The sequence below is a fragment of the Dendrobates tinctorius genome, unplaced genomic scaffold, assembly GCF_039654945.1.
Source record: "Dendrobates tinctorius isolate UK_male_01 unplaced genomic scaffold, ASM3965494v1 ptg000079l, whole genome shotgun sequence".
In the NCBI taxonomy this organism is placed as follows: domain Eukaryota; kingdom Metazoa; phylum Chordata; class Amphibia; order Anura; family Dendrobatidae; genus Dendrobates; species Dendrobates tinctorius.
The window spans coordinates 10,423,805-10,445,034 of record NW_027361747.1 but is presented as its reverse complement, the minus strand read 5'-3'; the positions used below and the strand labels follow the sequence as shown (position 1 = coordinate 10,445,034).

The 21,230-nt window shown below is 44.1% G+C and overlaps 1 protein-coding gene across 22 annotated transcripts in view; it reads left to right on the top strand.

Annotated features, from left to right (window-relative positions):
* Positions 1 to 21,230, top strand: part of FRYL (FRY like transcription coactivator) — a 387,434-nt gene that overhangs the window by 145,656 nt on the left and 220,548 nt on the right. For all 22 annotated transcript variants that reach the window (XM_073583507.1, XM_073583505.1, XM_073583498.1 and 19 more), the window contains one exon: positions 13,069 to 13,268. In XM_073583507.1, the coding sequence (XP_073439608.1) occupies positions 13,149 to 13,268 (120 nt within the window). In that variant the 5' untranslated portion in view covers positions 13,069 to 13,148. The remainder of the gene's footprint in view (positions 1 to 13,068; positions 13,269 to 21,230) is intronic.

The following is a 21,230-nucleotide window of genomic DNA, read 5'->3' as shown; positions in this document are numbered from 1 at the left end:
ATTAATGTCACTTTTATGTTGAGGTGCCCATACTTTTGCATCGGTCAAATTTTGTTTAAATGCAGATTGCACATTTTCTGTTAGTACAATAAACCTCATTTGAATCCAGAAATATAACTGAGTCCATCAGTTATTAGATATATGAAACTGAAATAGCTGTTGCAAAAAACAAAATTGTTATAAAGAAAAAAGGTTAACATTAATAGGGGTGCCCAAACTTTAACATATGACTGTGTGTGTGTGTATGTATGTGTATATATATATATATATATATATATATATATATATATATATTATATTCTCTTTGTCTACTTGGCATGCTGCCTTCTCGTGCTGTATAACACATTGTATCCCAGTGGCATTAGTGTTCGCAGGCCGCTGGTACCCGAGGGTCTATCGGATACGTGTTTTATGAACCATTTGGAAACTCCTTTCTTATGACCCCATTTTCCGGCTGATGCCTCACCCCTTTGGTCTATGTTATGTACAGTCTGCATCTTTTTCAGATTTATTTTCAGCACAGAACGCTAATTTTTCCGGGGCGGCATTGGGGTGATGACATTTATCCCGTTCTTCCTTCATGCCGCTTATAAGTTGCTGCCCATTCTAAACCTATAAAGTTGGCCGTGCGCCTCTTCATGGGGTTGTAATGTGGGTGGCAGCCTGGTTTCTGCAGTAAATGATGCCCAGGACATTTTTAGCGGGTGACAAATTACAATTTCCACTTTTTTATTTTTGTGCTTTTCCGGACCAGAAAGCCTCTTCTTCTAACTCATTTGTTTTAGTATTGAATTTACTTCACAAGATTTAGGAAATTGGCAGCGCGGCCAGGTAGTTATGGGAACACAACAAATAGTCTCACACAACGGCGTAGTCTTCCTAATTGGAGGCAGGTGCAAGCCGTCTGCAGAAGTATTAGCGCGCTCTGAGCTTTTACATTCTTAATTCATACCCTACATTATTTGTATCAGGGATTCATTAAGAAAGAAAATCTCCAGTTAATTTGAATCAAGAGGACCAGGCCATCCGCACTCGATATGCCGTCCAAGTCAAATGAATTTGAGGTCCTATGGGATTATAGGGCTTTTTTTTGGGGTGGGGGGGCAGACTATTGTGGACTGTAGAAAATGTATGGCTGTCTTAAAAGGGTGATCCAAGAATGATATTTTTACTGTATAGGCTTACCATGGCTAAGACTAAGAATATGGGACTTACCCCTGTCATTCCAGCGCTGCCTCTCCACCGCTACTCTGGTCGCTGACGGTCCGCAGCAGTGATGTCACAACTGCAGCACATGTAGCTGCTGCAGACAATCGCTGGGTGTAGCAATGTAACTAACATCAGCACAAGAGCGCTGATCTGGGCTGTGTTTTTTGTAATTGGGAACTGATAATTTTACTGCAAAGTGATTTGTGCCTGAAATATTCTGATGAAAACTGACTTATTGCTTTGAGTACTGTCCGATCCTATGTGCAGAAGTCTGTTGCTACAGGTTGGGGACTGGTATAACCCCCTAAATATGAGATCATGCAAAAAGGAGGGTTTGTAGCAAGGTGGTGAAAAGTACTTGCCATGATGCTCAGTTGACTTATTTGTATTCTAGATTAAAGGCGGATATCAGGAATATTTAGCCTTTGCCCTAAAGATAAGGGAATTTTCATACTTGCCTATAGATACGTGTGTGAATATGTTGTGTGTGTGTGTGTGTGTGTGTGTGTCCGTCCTCGGCCAAATGACTGGACCAATCTGCACCACATTTGGCACAGAAGTTTGTGAGGCGCTTAGACCTACTGTTCTTGACATTTTCACGCACAAAAAAAGGAATATAGAAGCAAATAATTAAAATCTCTTCGGGACATCATAGAAGAGACTTAACATTTCTGCTCGTAACAGCTCCATTATGTTGGCTGCATATCAGAAGCAAACAAAGTTTTTATCCACACACAAACAAAAAAAATGTCCACAAAATTTCTGAAATCTCATGCACTCATGGTTTATTTTTTTCCTTACAGATTTAAAGCTGTTTTAGATATGCAACATGTCAATTCTTTGCGTGTTTCTGCAGCATTTTTCACCCATTCAAATCAATAGGAAAAAAACTTGTTTGTTTTACTCAGTGTTTTTCCTGTCAGTAGCATTCACAGCTGATTTTTACTTGAAAGGGGCTGTAGTGCTCCCCAAAACCCCTTGCCTTCAGTTCCTTTGGACCCATCACTCGCTCACAGGGATTTGGTAGTCTGTAAGCCAAACCACCGACTCAGACTCTAATTTCCCTGACTCCCGACTCTGACGTCCCACAGCACTGGTCACTACTGAGCATGTACATAAAGTGCAGCACAGATTCATCTCATCTACAACTCCACAGCACTGGTCACTACTGAGCATGTACATAAAGTGCAACACAGATTAATTCAAATCTACAACCCCACAACACTGCCCCCTACTGAGCATGTACATAAAGGGCAGCACAGATTCATCTCCACTACGACCCCACAGCACTGGTCACTACTTAGCATGTAAATAAAGTGCAGCACAGATTCATCTCAACTACGACTCCACAGCACTGGTCACTACTGAGCATGGACATAAAGTGCAGCACAGATTCATCCCCACTAAATGCTCAGATCAGGAAGAGAACAGACATTTATAGGACATTTCATAACTTTCCCAAATTATTACGAAAACATTTACAGCACATCCTGCATGGTACTACTGTACTCAATGTATTATACACTGCTCAAAAAAATAAAGGGCACACGAAGATACCACATCGTAGATATCACCGAATGAAATATCGCAGCTGCAAATCTTTATTCATTACATAGTGGCATGCGTTGAGAACAAGAAAACATAAAAATGATAATGTAAATCAAAATTAATATCCCATGGAGGTCTGGATTTGGAAATCAAAATCAAAGTGGAAAATCAAATTACAGGCTGATCCAACTTCAGTGGAAATGCCTCAAGATAAGGAAATGATGCTCAGTAGTGTGTGTGGCCTCCACGTGCCTGTTTGACCACCCTACGACACCTGGGCATGCTCCTGATGAGTCGGCGGATGTTGTCATGAGGCATCTCCTCCCAGACCTGGACTAAAACATCTGCCAACTCCTGGACAGTCTGTGGTGCAACGTGATGTCCCAGATGTGCTTAATCTGATTCAAGTCTGAGGAACGGGCGGGTCAGTCCATAGCTTCAATGCCTTCATCTTGCAGAAACTGCTGGCACACTCCAGCCACGTGAGGTCTGGCATTGTCCTGCATTAGGAGGAACCCAGGGCCAACCGCACCAGCATATTGTCTCTCAAGGGGTCTGAGGATCTCATCTTGGTACCTAATGTCAGTCAGGCTACCTCTGGCGAGCAGATGGAGGGCTGTGCGGCCCTCCAAACAAATGCCACCCCACACCATTACTGACCCACTACCAAACCGGTCATGCTGAAGGATGTTGCGGGCAGCAGATCGCTCTCCACGGCGTCTCCAGACTCTGTCACGTCTGTCATATGTGCTCAGTGTGAACCTGCTTTCATCTGTGAAGAGCATAGGGTGCCAATGGCGAATTTGCCAATCCTGGTGTTCTGTGGCAAATGCCAAGCATCCTGCATGGGGTTGTGAGCACAACCCCCATCTGTGGACGTCTGACCCTCAGACCATCCTCACGGAGTCGGTTTCTAATGATTTGTGCAGACACATGCACATTTGTGGCCTGCTGGAGGTCATTTTGCAGGGCTCTGGCAGTGCTCCTCCTGTTCCTCCTTCCACAAAGGCTGAGGTAGCGGTCCTGCTGCTGGGTTGTTGCCCTCCTACGGCCCCTTCCACGTCTGATGGTGTACTTGCCTGTCTCCTGGTAGTGCCTCTGGACTCTGCTGACAGATACAGCTAACCTTCTTGCCACAGCTCGCATTGATGTGCCATCCTGGATGAGCTGCACTACCTGAGCCACTTGTGTGGGTTGTAGAGTCCGTCTCATACTATCACCAGTGTGAAAGCACAACCAACATTCAAAAGTGACCAAAACATCAGCCAGAAAGCATTGGTACTGAGATGTGGTCTTTGGTCCCCACCTGCAGAACCACTCCTTTATTGAGGGTGTCTTGATAATTGCCAATAATTTCCATCTGTTGTCTTTTCCATTTGCACAACAGCATGTGAAATTGATTGTCAATCAGTGTTGCTTCCTAAGTGGACAGTTTGATTTCACAGAATTTGGATTTACTTGGAGTTATATTCTGTTGTTTAAGTGTTCCCTTTATTTTTTTGAGCAGTGTACAACATTTCTGGTGAATGAGATCTTGCGCTCACAATGACTAGAGACAATAACAAAGCAAATGGAATAGCACATTACCAGCGCCATGAACACACTGCTCATTATTCCCATAAAACAATGCTATGTTTGTTTGTCCTCCATCCGTAGCTCTGCTATGTGGGGAATCTGTGATCGAGAGCCCCTGTGGTGTGAAAGCAAACATCTCTAGCTCTGCATTGTTTTCTAGCTGTCAGAGACCTTGCACATTATGTAGGCAATTACTATGATCTGATTAACAATCAAATTTTTTTTTCTTCTTTCTTTGTGTAAAATATATATATAAAAGTGTGTGCTCAAAGTGTGTGTGTGTGTATGTCCGGGATAGGCATCCGCACACCGTCGCAGCTACAGCCACACAATTTGGCACAGTCACACGTCTGGACCCCGAGAGCGTCCTAGTCTATGTTGTGAGGCGAAATTTTAACCCCTCGCGTTCCAATTCACCAAACAATTTTGCCCCTGTCTACATACTGTTGAAAGTGTGTGCGCGTCAAGTCCCGCCCCTCATTATGATGTCATAATGCCCCTATCTACATAATGGGGAAACAGTGTGTGCGTATCAAGCCCCGCCCCTCATTATGATGTCACAATGGTTGCCATGGCGACACTGATGTCGTCATAGGTTGCAAGCCCCGCTGCTCATTATGATGTCATAATGGTTGACTATGGGATGGAGGATGTGTGATGGGTATATGGGCACGGGACTATGGGATGGAGGATATGTATGATGGGTATATGGGCACGGGACTATGGGATGGAGGATATGTATGATGGGTATATTGGTATGGGCCTATGGGATGGTGGATATGTATGATGGGTATATGGGCATGGGACTATGGGATGGAGGATGTGTGATGGGTATATGGGCACGGGACTATGGGATGGAGGATATGTATGATGGGTATATGGGCACGGGACTATGGGATGGAGGATATGTATGATGGGTATTTTGGTACGGGCCTATGGGATGGAGGATATGTATGATGGGTATATGGGCACGGAACTATGGGATGGAGGTTATGTATGATGGGTATACGGGCACGGGACTATGGGATGGAGGATATGTATGACGGGTATATGGGCACGGGACTATAGGATGGAGGATAATTATAATTTGTTATAACTAACCACAGTTAGTTACTATGCCCGGGCTCTTCAGCTAGTATATATATATATATATAGTGCCTTGCGAAAGTACTCGGCCCCTTTGGAACTTTTCAACCTTTTCCCACATATCATGCTTCAAACCTAAAGATCCAAATGTAAATTTTTGGTGAAGAATCAACAACAAGTGGACACGATTGTGAAGTTGAATGAAATTTATTGGTTATTTTAAATTTTTGTGGAATTTCAAAAACTGAAAAGTGGGGCGTGCAATATTATTCAGCCCCTTTACTTTCAGTGAAGCAGACTCACTCCAGAAGTTCATTGTGGATCTCTGAATGATCCAATGTTGTCCGAAATGACTAATGATGATAAATATAATCCACCTGTGTGTAATCAAGTCTCCGTATAAATGCACCTGCTCTGTGATAGTCTCAGGGTTCTGTTTGAAGCACAGAGAGCATCATGAAGACCAAGGAACACAACAGGCAGGTCCGTGATACTGTTGTAGAGAAGTTTAAAGCCGCATTTGGATACAAAATGATTTCCAAAACTTTAACCATCCCAAGGGGCACTGTGCAAGCGATCATATTGAAATGTAAGGAGTATCATACCACTGCAAATCTACCAAGACCCTGCCATCCCTCGAAACTTTCATCTCAAACAAGGAGAAGACTTATCAGAGATGCAGCCAAGAGGCCCATGATCACTCTGGATGCACTGCAGACGGACTGAGATAGCGGAGCACAGTACTGTAGAGATTGCAGGAGACACAAAACACAGGGACATTTCCCCTATGTGGACCCCCCACAGCTCTTTCCTTTGTATAGATGATCACTCATAGTAACTGCGACGCCCCATTTAAAGTGGATCTTTCACCAGGATGGAAGAGGCCATATTTTGCTCATATTTTAATCCTAGTACTCTAATGAGTATTTGTTTTGGGTTTTTTTTTCCCAGGGAATATGGACAATTTTATTTTGTGCTGCTGGTTAGGGTCTTTATTAAGGGGGCATGACTCAGAGTAATTTATTATGAAGAGCCATCTAAGGCTGTGTGCACACGTTGCGGATTTGGCCCTGCGGATCCGCGGCAGTTTCTGCTCTGTTGTACAGTACCATTTAAGTCTATGCAAAATGAAAAACGCAGTGCGCACGTTGCTGATTTTTCCGCGTGGATTTGCTGTGGTTTTAAATCCGCAGCATGTCACTTCTTTGCGTGGATTCCTCAGCGGTTTGGTACCTGCTCCATGACAGGTGTCAAACCGCAGGAGAAAACCGCAGGTCATTTAACCTGCAGATTTACCTGCGGATTTAGACAAACCTGCGCGGAAAAATCTGCAGCAGAATCCGCAGCGTGTGCACACAGCCTTAAGCCACGTCCCCAGAGTCATGACACCCCTTGGTAAAGACATTAAGAATTAGCACCGAGACCAAATCCCACATTTCTATAACTTTAAAGCAGATTAAAAAAATATATAACTAAATGTGATATTCTCAGGGAAGGAGCAGGAATAATATAACAGCAGAATCTGCCCACTTTATACCTGCGGGGTCCCTTTAACTATGTATTTAATTTATTGTTCCATCATAAATAAAATAATTTTCTTACTGATTTAATCTTTTGCCCACTGAACTATACTTTTTATTACTTGTTTTTCGCTCACACCAATGTAATTACTTTTTTAATTAGACGTTTGCATTTATGGTGCTCTTCTGCACCTCAGATTAGTGTAATGGTTTCCTAAAGACAAGCTCACTGAGGATTGTGCTTTGATAAAGATCTAAACTGAAGGCTGTTTTTCCTTGTGAAAATGTTATTTTTGGAAAGCGTTGGAAGGACTCCACTATTCCAAGAAGTTCCCTTGGTCATGCGGAGCTGTGTCTCGCAGAGGGCCGGTGTTTGTGCTTTGATGTGAGCCGCTGTCCTCATTGTCCTAGATAAGTGGCGATCATTGTAAGTTCACGTCTGTCACCTCCAGGGTTGGCGGCACCGTTGGAGCGCCGGTCTTTAGGTATTACGTTTTAGTATACAGTGGAAACTTACTAGTTCTTTGCTTTCTCCATTTCTATGGAAATTTCTTCTGCAAAGAATATATGAGCGCATATATGGGAAAGAACATTTTGCGTTCAGAAATCACTTGTAAACTGGCCACCTTATACGTGCAGATAGTTGCTGTGTTCACATGAGGTCAAATGAAGCCGAATTTCTGCCTGAGCTGGATATATCATCGCAGACCAGGCAGGTTAAGTCCCCGTCTCACATAGCGAGATCGCTAATGCGTCAGTGTTTGTTTTTTTTTTTTTTTTGTTTTTTTTTGACGCAACAGCGATCTCGCTACATGTGACATGCAGTAGCGACCGGCCCCCCTGCTGTATATCGCTGATCGTGCGGGCATGTCATCGGCGTCCCGCTGGCCAGCGCGCATCGCTGTGTTTGATCGCTGGATCGTTGCTGCGTCGCTGAAGATATCTGCCTGTTTGGCAGCTTACTGGCTATCATTTAACGACGCACCAGCGATCCCTACCAGGTCGTATCGTTGTCGGGATCGCTGGTGCGTCATTATGTGAAATGGGACCTTTAGTTAGCAACTACCTGCCAACTATTTCTTAAAATGGGGAAAAAAAAAAGTCCCGGATAACCCCTTTAAGGCCGGGGTCAGACTTGCGAGAAACTTGGACAAGTCTCGCATGTCAATACCCGGCACTCGGGACCGGAGTGGGCGGCTGCATATATTTTTATGCAGCTGAGCGCTCCGGTCCGAGTGCCGGCGGCAGTGCCTGGTATTGACGTGCGAGACTCGTCCGAGTTTCTCGTATGTCTGACCCTGGCCCTACAAATATTTGTGCAAATTACACAGGGAAGACTTCAATCACTGATCAGACCACCCAATGGACTCTTAGAGCCCCGTCACACATAGCGATCTCGCTAGCGAGATCGCTGCTGAGTCACAAGTTTTGCGCTCGGCGTCACTGGTCCTGATCGCTGGTGAAGCTGTCTGTTTGACAGCTCACCAGCGATCATGTAGCGACTCACCAGCGATCCTGACACATTGATATCGTTGTCGGGATCGCTGGTGAGTCGCTATGTGTGACGGGGCCTTTAAAGGGTATCGGTCAGCAGGTTTTTGCTATGTTATCTAAGGACAGCATGAGGTAGGAGATAAACAAAGAATTCAACTGTGTTAAGGCCCTTTTACATTTAGCGATGCACCAGCGATCCAACCAGCGATCCGACCCGGTCAGGATCGCTGGTGCATCGCTAAATGATCGCTAGTGAGCTTTCATACAGAAAGATCTCACAGCGATGCAGCAGCGACGCAGCGCACGATACTTACCATTCACACACAGCGATCCTGCGTCCTCCCCCCCCGCCTCCACGCGTCGCTCGTCGTCACAGCAGGAAGTCTCAGCAGGAAGCGCCCGACGAGAAATGGAGCCGGACATTCTCGCGCGATCAGCGATGGACAGCGGGGGAGCCGGTCGCTGGTAAGTATCACACATAGCGATATCGCTAGCAATATCGCTATAACGTCACAAAACCAGTGACGTTTTAGCGATATTGCTAGCGATATCGCTTAGTGTAAAACCCCCTTTACATCTCAGACTGTGTGCTGTTTACTTATAATGAAGGTTTTATCACCTGGTGATTATCATTGCCTGGACTACAGCAGCCATGCATGTCAGTCCGACTCCACCCCCTCCTGTGATAAGGAGTTCTCTGAAGACAAATTTTACCCAGGAATTTATGGGATCTAAGGAGTATTGTTTCTTCTTGTGGAGGGTGTGGCGACTTTTACACCATACATGCGGATTTTCCGTAGTGTTTTTGCTGCCAAGAGATGCAGAAACTTTGCAGAAATTTCTGCAAGCAAATACTCAGTGTACGCACTTACCCTTACTGTCTGTGTGATGAACAGGACACCTGTACTGTGCCTAGAGGGTCCCTGCTGTGGCCATGTCACGACCTGTCAGTATGTCACATGACTGTAATGGATGGTTGCACAAAGAGTGAAAGGGCTGATGTATGGGCCTAAGCTCTGCTGCATTGTTTTCAACTTGCCCAGGACATACCAAACTTTTGAACAACATGATTGTATAGCTCTCTTACACAAGATCTAGAAAGTACTTAGAAACCCTTTTAAGGTGTTCCTGGAGGTCTCAGGACTTATTATTATTATTATTATTATTATTATTATTATTATTATTTATTTTTATATCACCATTCCATGCTGCTGTACATGAGAAGGGGGGGTTACATACAAAGTTATAGATATCGTTAACAGTAAACAAATTTACAATGACAGACTGGTACAGAGGCGAGAGGACCCTGTCCTTGCGGACTTACATTCTACGGGATAGCGAGGAGAAGTCAGAAGGTCGGGGGTGCAGCAGCTCTGGTGGTAATCAGGCGGTGGTGAGGCGGCAGAATGGTTATTGCAGTCTGTAAGCTTTCCTGAAAAGATCGGTTTTCAGGTTCCGTTTGAAGGATCCGAGTGTGGTGGATAACCGGATGTGTTGAGGCATGGCATTCCAGAGGATAGGGGATATTCGGGAGAAATCTTGGAGGCAGTTGTGTGAGGAACGAATAAGTGTGGAGGAGAGTAGGAGGTCTTGGGAGGATCGAAGATTACGTGAGGGAAGATATTGGGAGATTAGTTCAGAGATATAGGGAGGGGACAAGTTGTGGATGGCTTTGTAGGTCAGTGTTAGTAGTTTGAACTGGATTCGTTGGGGAATTGGGAGCCAATGGAGGGATTTGCAGAGTGGAGAGACAGGGAGTAGCGAGGAGAGAGGTGGATTAGTCGGGCAGCAGAATTGAGGACAGACTGGAGTGGTGCAAGAGAGTTATTAGCAGGGAGGCCACAGAGGAGGGTGTTGCAGTAGTCAAGGTGGGAGATGAGGGCATGTACAAGAGTTTTAGTAGATTGAGGGCTGAGGAAGGGACGGATTCTGGAAATATTTTTGAGTTGAGGTGACAGGAGGTGGCAAGAGATTGGACGTGTGGTTTGAAGGACAGGGCAGAGTAGAGAGTTACTCCAAGGCAGCGGATTTCAGGTGCATCGGCAGACTATCAGAAATGTCAGTTCTAATGTTGACATACATGGTGGTCACAACATTTTGACATGGAGCAGGGTGGTTTCTAACCTTTTATTTAAGTGTTTGTTTTGTTTGTGTTTTTTTTTACTAAGGATATGTAGAAACAGAGTACCATCTATGACATTGTACGGTCATGGCTGTGCCAGCTGTCCTTGTGCATGGCCGAAAGTTGACCTTTAAAAGTGCCTCTAGCTTTATGGCTTCCTGCTGTTTGGGCACTTGCCTCTTCTGAAATGTAAGCATTTCACACACCTGTTCAGTCCTGGAGTCACTAGTTGTCTGGTCATATTTCACTGCAGAATGAAGGGCATGGTGGTCTGGAAGGTAATTAAACCAGTAGATCCTTATGACCACCTTCCGACTGTGGTGGGTGACTTGCCAGGTCCTTCTGTACAGACCTGAATGCATGTGGCTTTATGGGGACTTCGCTGACTTTATGGAATCCTCACAATCCAGGGGCTTACCATGGTGCCATTTCCATATTACAAGTGAAATCCACAATCCCACTATAAGATCTGTCATCCTTCTGCAAGGTAGGCATGGTGGCATCTTATTATCATCTTGGTGCTCATTACCTTTTCCGAGAACACCGATGCAGCTGTCATGCCCTCACTACTGCTCTGTTTATGTGAAAGATTGATTATGTCAGCATCGTGGGGAATTCATCTAGGACTTAGTATACATTCAGACTTTTACCTCTATTTCTTTTATATTTCTCATTTATACATGTTTTTCACGTGCGACTGCAATCTGTGTTTGACTGATACAGTTCATACCTAGTATAATTTTTTTTGTGTCCTGAATGGTCCACACAAAACTGCGGAAATGTGATCAAAATCGCCAATGCAAGTTTATGGATCTGCGAAAAAATTGGACCGTATTGAGATGCCAATTGAGTGCTGTCCGTTTTGTTTGGTTCTTGTCTTTGAAAAACTGATTAAACCCAGTTGAAACTGATAAAACTGGGACCATCTTTCGCATACGTGAAAAAACCTGACATCTGAACAAGATCCAGGTTTTGTCACTGCTTCTGCTCTTCTGGGGTGTTGAGTCCGGCTCCACATGCCCATGGCATTGTCCTGCAGCACCCAGACTAGGAACGTAAAAGGTGCTGATTCTCTAAAGAAAATAGTACCCTTTTTTTTTTTAATTTATTTTCTTCGTTACCCTGTTGAGGGTTCTATCAGTAATGGCATTGACCATCTTTAGGTATCCGTTGATGGGTATCTGTGGACAATTAAATGCTCTTGTGTAGAGATTTCATATTGATGTTTTCTGATTTAAAATGTGGAGAAGATTCCTCCTATTTTTTTAGATAGTGAAAAACCATTGACGGAGTTTGCCAACTTGACTTTCTTTTCTTTTTTTTTGGGTGGCTTAATAAAAAAAAATCACGGACAGACAATATTTTTACGAACATTTTGTAAAACCATAATAAATCTTTCTGATTCTAAGTGATCCATGTCTTAAGCCCGTAATTCTGATAGGAGACGTCAGCGGCTCAAACTATAACATGATTGAACGTACACTCAAAATCATCTAAGTTTCTTCAAGCTTTAAAAAAAAAAATCACACGCAACTTACATCTTTTTTTACGGACGGGGTAAAAAGTGACCTTTTTTACCGGACTGACCTGGAATTTCTGGGCGGTTTACAGCCATGGTTATATCACACTTCTGTACTTTCATATCAAATGTCTTCCATCATCTCTGGCCTTTGGTAGACAGTTCTGTGGAGTCGGTAAGCCAAACCTCTGACTCCGACTCCTCAATTTCCATGACACCAGCTCCACAAAAATGGGCTCCGAATCCACAGCCTGCATGTAGATAAGGATCTTCAATCTCGGTGTCTCTTCCTGACAGTATCTTCCCTTTTTATTAATTTCAGACTCTTTTAGAGTAAAAAAGATTAGACGATTTGAAGAACCTCATTCCAGATGATTAGTATAGACCTCAGTAACCGTATAGATGGCAGAATGCTCAGTTTTGTCAGGGGATATAACTTTTGGATAACTTATTGCACATGGCTGACCTTGGTGTAGATAGCCAGAGGCGTTGTTATAGGGGCAGTAAAGGTAGCGGTCACATCTGGACCATAGCGCCAGAAGGAGCACGATGGCTCCCGTGCCGCCAAGACATTGGTAGAATATATGGCTCATAGACTGTGGGGTCGGCTTCTTACAGATTTTGCATCGGATGCCAGGAGCTTACTGTTTATTGGTGGTGGTGTTTCATACTGAATTTTTGATGAGCTCCAAATTGACATTTACAATATGGAAGTAATAACTATTGCTCTTGTATGGCCGACTACAGAGTCCCTTTCATTCATCTCATGAATTTGTTCTTGACTGCTGAGAAATGAAATATCTCTGGTTACATTTTTCCAGCAGATCAATATGGCCGCTCTCGACAGCCACAGGAAGCCGCGCTATCACTGATATTCTCTCTTGGCTGATTTTTTTTTTTTTTTTATATCCCCTTCCAGATATGTGTGCTGACCGGCCAATGTACGGTTTATAGGTGATAGAGGGGGCTTTAATGCGTGTTTCCTCTCTCCGCAGCCTCTGCTCCGGCCAGCACTGTAAACAAGAAACGGGTCTCCCCCATCAACCACTGCACTTTGGAGAAGAGAAGTGTCACAATGTCAAACATCACTATTGATCCAGATGTCAAGCCTGGAGAATATGTCATCAAAAGCCTCTTTGCGGAGTTCGCTGTTCAAGCAGAGAAAAAAATTGAAGTCGTGATGGCTGAACCCTTGGTAAGTGATCACCGTGTCGTCCTGTCTGCTGAATTTGTGTGATGAGAGGATTTCTGGCAGTAGCTAAAGGGAATCTGTCAGCAGGTTTTTGCTGTGTAATCTGAAGACAGCAGGAGATGGAGGCTGAAACACAGAATTCAGGGATGTGTCACTTTTCAAAGTGCTGCTGTTTACTAACTGTGAAGGATTTATCACTAGGATATTAGCATTGCTGACTAGTCTGACACACCCCCTCCTGTGATAGGCAACTCACTGTCCGTGGATATTGTATATACAGAGCCTGGGGTGGGCGGGGCTAACTTCCTCAGCTCTGCTTCATTGCTAAATCTAAAAACACTGATTGTGTCAGAACGGCTGCTCCCAGTAATCTAAGTGATACATCAATGGATTCAGCTCTCTTGGCCCACATCAGGCAGCTCTCAGATGATGTAGTAAAAAACCTGCTGACAGTTTTTTTTAAATGTGATCCTTTTTTTTTCTGCAAGTCTATCTGTGCTAAAATTCTTAAAGGGGTGATCCATCCCTACCAGCTTTCACATCGGGAGGTGAGCGAAGTCAGTGGCCTCACATCTACAGATATCTTCCAGCTCATGTGCGCAATGTATACCACGAGCATATGTGAACCGGCAGATATCTGTAGATCTTATGTCATCCATTCAGGATGTGGAGGCAAGCGGGCCGCATTAACCCCTTTAAGTCATCATTCTATTTCCACGACTCCCTACTTCAAATTTTTCTCCCCTTGTATGTAGCAGTGCAGCAAGGTGCTGGCACAGTCTGCACGATCACAACCTTTCAGCATCTACGTGGTTAGAGAGAGGGGGGCTCCTTTTGCCTCTTCATTTCTGACCAGGTATAAGGGGGAAGAGGAGAAGAACAAAAAAAAATTTGTCAAATTTGATATTGTTATAATCTAACCTACCCATAAAGTAAAGGAAGTTTTTTTTTTTTTTGTGCGGTGTAAATGTAAAAATAATCATTTAAAAGTGAATGAAAGTTTAATTATAGGGTTGATTCCAAGAGGGAAGTTCTGCTGTATCCAGAGGATAAGGGATCACTTGATGATCGTTGGGGGTCAGAATGACATGTATGCACTGGAGCCGGATTAAATGGAGCGGAGGGGACCTGTTTGATCTCCACTCCATTCATTGTCAGATGGACTGCTGGAAATAGCCGAGCACAGCGCTTGGCTTTCTCAGTCAGTCCCATAGACAGTGAGTGGAGAGGAATCTGGGTACGTGCCTTCAGGATGGCCTGCAGAGCCTTTTTTCGGGGTTCCGGCGCCCTGATTTTTCGGTCACTAAAGTCTTAAAAAGTGCCATTTTTTTAAAATACGACGGTTCCATCAGAAAACCAACCGTCTTATTGCTTTTTACCAGAAAGATAAATAAATGTTATGACACGTTATTTTTCTCATGCATTGAATGAGAATGCTGCAGATACAGTGGGGCAAAAAAGTATTTAGTCAGTCAGCAATAGTGCAAGTTCCACCACTTAAAAAGATGAGAGGCGTCTGTAATTTACATCATAGGTAGACCTCAACTATGGGAGACAAACTGAGAAAAAAAAATCCAGAAAATCACATTGTCTGTTTTTTTTTCATTTTATTTGCATATTATGGTGGAAAATAAGTATTTGGTCAGAAACAAGCAATCAAGATTTCTGGCTCTCACAGACCTGTAACTTCTTCTTTAAGAGTCTCCTCTTTCCTCCACTCTTTACCTGTAGTAATGGCACCTGTTTAAACTTGTTATCAGTATAAAAAGACACCTGTGCACACCCTCAAACAGTCTGACTCCAAACTCCACTATGGTGAAGACCAAAGAGCTGTCAAAGGACACCAGAAACAAAATTGTAGCCCTGCACCAGGCTGGGAAGACTGAATCTGCAATAGCCAACCAGCTTGGAGTGAAGAAATCAACTGTGGGAGCAATAATTAGAAAATGGAAGACATACAAGACCACTGATAATCTCCCTCGATCTGGTGCTCCACGCAAAATCCCACCCCGTGGGGTCAGAATGATCACAAGAACGGTGAGCAAAAATCCCAGAACCACGCGGGGGGACCTAGTGAATGAACTGCAGAGAGCTGGGACCAATGTAACAAGGCCTACCATAAGTAACACACTACGCCACCATGGACTCAGATCCTGCAGTGCCAGACGTGTCCCACTGCTTAAGCCTGTACATGTCCGGGCCCGTCTGAAGTTTGCTAGAGAGCATTTGGATGATCCAGAGGAGTTTTGGGAGAATGTCCTATGGTCTGATGAAACGAAACTGGAACTGTTTGGTAGAAACATAACTTGTCGTGTTTGGAGGAAAAAGAATACTGAGTTGCATTCATCAAACACCATACCTACTGTAAAGCATGGTGGTGGAAACATCATGCTTTGGGGCTGTTTCTCTGCAAAGGGGCCAGGACGACTGATCCTGGTACATGAAAGAATGAATGGGGCCATGTATCGTGAGATTTTGAGTGCAAACCTCCTTCCATCAGCAAGGGCATTGAAGATGAAACGTGGCTGGGTGTTTCAACATGACAATGATCCAAAGCACACCGCCAGGGCAACGAAGGAGTGGCTTCGTAAGAAGCATTTCAAGGTCCTGGAGTGGCCTAGCCAGTCACCAGATCTCAACCCTATAGAAAACCTTTTGGAGGGAGTTGAAAGTCCGTGTTGCCAAGCGAAAAGCCAAAAACATCACTGCTCTAGAGGAGATCTGCATGGAGGAATGGGCCAACATACCAACAACAGTGTGTGGCAACCTTGTGAAGACTTACAGAAAACGTTTGACCTCTGTCATTGCCAACAAAGGATATATCACAAAGTATTGAGATGAAATTTTGTTTCTGACCAAATACTTATTTTCCACCATAATATGCAAATAAAATGAAACAAAAACAGACAATGTGATTTTCTGGATTTTTTTTTCTCAGTTTGTCTCCCATAGTTGAGGTCTACCTATGATGTAAATTACAGACGCCTCTCATCTTTTTAAGTGGTGGAACTTGCACTATTGCTGACTGACTAAATACTTTTTTGCCCCACTGTAAGCCCCTGATGGCGGTGGACGCATCTCATATCGGAAAAATGAGGTGACAGATTCCCTTTAAAGGACTGGGAGGGAAGTGCCGGACTAGTCCTGACACGTGTACACATGGCATGCAGCAGATGATTTTCTACAGCATAAGAGGCTTTATTAGAATGCTGCGATCAGCATATATAATGCCTTAGAAATACTAAATTGTTCAAAAAACACATTATAGGTACAGGATGGGGATAAATAGTGTGCATTACTTCCGCCAAGTAAGTAAACCAAATAAATAGTGGAGTACTACTATAGCATGAATGGCCCAGAAAAAAACAAAAAATGGAGTAAACAAACACCACCATACAAAGGAATAAATAAAGTCACCATTTTATTCAAATAATTAAAATTTCATCACTAAATGAAGGATATAAGTAAGGTCTAAAAAGGAGAAAAATAGGTGGGGAAAAAGCATCAAAATACAATACATATAACTGCACATACTACCACCATGACAAACCGCTCCCCATAAGAGTAGATGAGAAAAGGTAGAATGGTGTCAAAAACTAGCAGAGCTAAAGTGACAGTGCTTACAAACGTAGTATGTAGTGCTTACCCATAGTAAAGGGAGACTAGGTGTGCCCACCAGACTGCCCCCAGTCTTTGGGTGTGTGTATACCGTATGTGTGTGTGTGTATGTGTATGTGTGTGTGTGTGTGTGTATGTATATGTGTGTGTATGTATATATATGTATATATATATATATATATATATATATATATATATATATATATATACAGTGCCTACAAGTAGTATTCAACCCCCTGCAGATTTAGCAGGTTTGAAAAGATGCAAATAAGTTAGAGCCTTCAAACTTCACACAAGAGCAGGATTTATTAACAGATGCATAAATCTTACAAACCAAAAAGTTATGTTGCTCAGTTAAATTTTAATAAATTTTAAACATAAAAGTGTGGGTCAATTATTATTCAACCCCTAGGTTTAATATTTTGTGGAATAACCCTTGTTTGCAATTACAGCTAATAATCGTCTTTTATAAGACCTGATCAGGCCGGCACAGGTCTCTGGAGTTATCTTGGCCCACTCCTCCATGCAGATCTTCTCCAAGTTATCTAGGTTCTTTGGGTGTCTCATGTGGACTTTAATCTTGAGCTCCTTCCACAAGTTTTCAATTGGGTTAAGGTCAGGAGACTGACTAGGCCACTCCAACACCTTGATTTCTTGCCTCTTGAACCAGGCCTTGGTTTTCTTGGCTGTGTGCTTTGGGTCGTTGTCTTGTTGGAAGATGAAATGACGACCCATCTTAAGATCCTTGATGGAGGAGCGGAGGTTCTTGGCCAAAATCTCCAGGTAGGCCGTGCTATCCATCTTCCCATGGATGCGGACCAGATAGCCAGGCCCCTTGGCTGTGAAACAGCCCCACAGCATGATGCTGCCACCACCATGCTTGACTGTAGGGATGGTATTCTTGGGGTCGTATGCAGTGCCATCCAGTCTCCAAACGTCACGTGTGTGGTTGGCACCAAAGATCTCGATCTTGGTCTCATCAGACCAGAGAACCTTGAACCAGTCTGTCTCAGAGTCCTCCAAGTGATCATGAGCAAACTGTAGACGAGCCTTGACATGACGCTTTGAAAGTAAAAGGTACCTTACGGGCTCGTCTGGAACGGAGACCATTGCGGTGGAGTACGTTACTTATGGTATTGACTGAAACCAATGTCCCCACTGCCATGAGATCTTCCCGGAGCTCCTTCCTTGTTGTCCTTGGGTTAGCCTTGACTCTTCGGACAAGCCTGGCCTCGGCACGGGAGGAAACTTTCAAAGGCTGTCCAGGCCGTGGAAGGCTAACAGTAGTTCCATAAGCCTTCCACTTCCGGATGATGCTCCCAACAGTGGAGACAGGTAGGCCCAACTCCTTGGAAGGAAAGGGTTTTGTACCCCTTGCCAGCCTTGTGACCCTCCACGATCTTGTCTCTGATGGCCTTGGAATGCTCCTTTGTCTTTCCCATGTTGACCATGTATGAGTGCTGTTCACAAGTTTGGGGAGGGTCTTAAATAGTCAGAAAAGGCTGGAAAAAGAGATAATTAATCCAAACATGTGAAGCTCACTGTTCTTTGTGCCTGAAATACTTCTTAATACTTTAGGGGAACCAAACAGAATTCTGGTGGTTTGAGGGGTTGAATAATAAATGACCCTCTGAATAAACTTTTCACAATTTAAAAAAAAATTAAACAAAGAAATAACATTCTTTTTTGCTGCAGTGCATTTCACACTTCCAGGCTGATCTATAGTCCAAATGTCACAATGCCAAGTTAATTCCGAATGTGTAAACCTGCTAAATCTGCAGGGGGTTGAATACTACTTGTAGGCACTATATATATATATATATATATATATATATATATATATATATATATATATATATATATATATATATATATATATATATATAATCTATACTAGCTGAAGAGCCCGGCGCTGCCTGGGCATAGTGACTAACTACAGTTAGTTAAAACATTATAATGATTATATCTATATATAATCTGAGTGTAGAGCCCCGCCCACTCAGCATAGCCACATTCACTATAATATCCCACATCATCCCGTCAGAAGAGCTACCGGACTACTACCCCCTAATATCCCACATCGTCACGTCAGAGCCAGTAAAAGTAGAATAGTGAAATTGCACAGAAACATGGTTCACTAAGATCCCAGGTTTTCTACTGATCAGGCTGATATTCTCACTTATCTGCCACCATAAATATCACAGTCATGCTTTTCACCAATGGACAGGCACAAACCTTATACATTAGTACAGTAGAGAAACCTTCACACACATTTTCATGCACAGTCAACTTGTAATTTGTCCGGCTGAGTTGCTCATGGATGTACAGCATCTGTATGCAGTATAGTATCATATTTAATGGGTTGTTATGAGAAAAGCATTACGTGCTATGTGGGTATATTCAGGTGAATTATGAGGAAAGTAGCACTTTAAAAAATTCACAGCATCAGAGCACAGTAACACATCAATAATGCATAAGTGTCTGAGAAAATATTAAATCCACAAGACATTTAGTATGCGCACTTTCCCAAATTCATGTGTGTCACTTAATGATACCACACGGGAGGGGGGGAAGATTCATTTCTGTCATGTACCCACTGCTCCTTTCTGGGGGACAGACGATGGCTGGAGCTTATGTTCCCGGGGATGCTAGATTTCTCCCACCATGTCAGTGTCTGCTGAGGTGTTGTCAAGTGGGAAAACTTGCTCATGGCAACCAATCACAGCTCAGGTTCTTTTAACCAACTCTGGTGAAATGAGAGATGCTTAGTGATTGGTTGCAAGGAAAACTGTTGTTCATAGCAAACAATCACAGCTCGGCTTCCTTTGAACAGCTCTGGTGAAATGAAAGATGCTTTGTGATTGGTTATATATCTCATTACACACACAATGGTGTGAAAAAGTGTCTGCCCCCTTCCTGGTTTTCTGTTCTGAAACATTTAAGTGTGACAAGCATGCAAAAGATCACCAAACAAATGTAAATATTAGACAATGATAACACAAGTAATCACAAAATGCAGTTTATAGATGAATGTCTATTATTATTATTATTATTATTATTATTATTATTATTATTATTATTATTATTATTATTATTATTATTATAATAAGAAGAAGTATTCCAGACTTACAGGGCCCTATGTGAAAAAGTGATCACCTGATCTTGCAAAAAAAAAAAAAAAAAAAAATTTCTTGTTAATTTTTCCAGGACGTCCACCTGACAGCATCATGGAGGGCGTCCTCCACCTCATTACAGGGACAGGAAAGCACACGTGAGGTTAAAAGGTCCCGTCCCTCCCCATTTCCCTCAGTGTTTTTCCTGTCCCTGCATGGAGGGACACGTGAGAGGAGCTGCAGAAACTTACCGGAGGGCCCAGGGGGATCGGGCGGCCAGCCCAAACCTTACCCCTGTCAAGACGCCCGGGCCGAAACTTCCCGGTGGGGAGTCCCTCTGCCCCAAAGGCCTGGAGGGAGCCGCTCCTCCCGGTGGGAGGCTCTTGGCTCCAGTCGGTGGCCGCCATGGCAGGCGAAGGTTGGTCCCCCGCAGGCAGCTGGCCGGGCGGGCGCTGGCGTCACGAGGAGAGCGCCGTCGGAGGCGCAGGCGGGGCTAGAGTCCGGGAAGAAGCTGAAGCAGCAGGACCCGGCCTATCGCGAGAGCACACGCGTCACTGGCGGTGACGTCACACACCGGGTTTGAATTGCAGCACGCGCTCCAGGGGCTCACCGTCTCTCTGGAAACGCGGATCGCTGCAGGATGGACGCAGAGACTCCTGCGAATGGAGGGGTAAGTGCGCCTGGCGCAGACCGCCCCCCCTTCAGTGACGAAGGACCCTGCCAAGGCCACATCCAAGTCGGTCCTATGCCCTGTATGCAGGGTAAAGCTGCTAGACACCCATAGCAAAACCCTCTGTGGACCCTGCACATCAAGGGTCATAAGAGGCAAACAGACATCCCTCCTCTCCGAGATGAGATCCTTGATACGGGAGGAAGTCCAAGCCTCCAGAGCCAGTCTTGCACGGCAGCAGTCCCCCAGTCCAGGGCCGAGCCGCAAGTGTCCGAGGTGGGAGGCAGACCCAGTTTCTGAAGCAAGCTCTATCGAGGAGTCAGACTTCCGAGACTCGGATCCGGAGGAGGAAGGAGAGATCCTGGCGGACAGACAAGATCCAGGCAGGAAATTCCTGTTCAGGCTGGAGGACACTGACGAGTTAATCCAGGCGGTCAGGAACACTATGCAGATCGAGGAAGTTCCTAAACCGCAATCCAGACCGGACTTGATATTCGGAGGTCTGGTGGCCCGGAGACAGACGGTGTTCCCTGTAAGTGAACACATCAAGACAATGGTCCATGA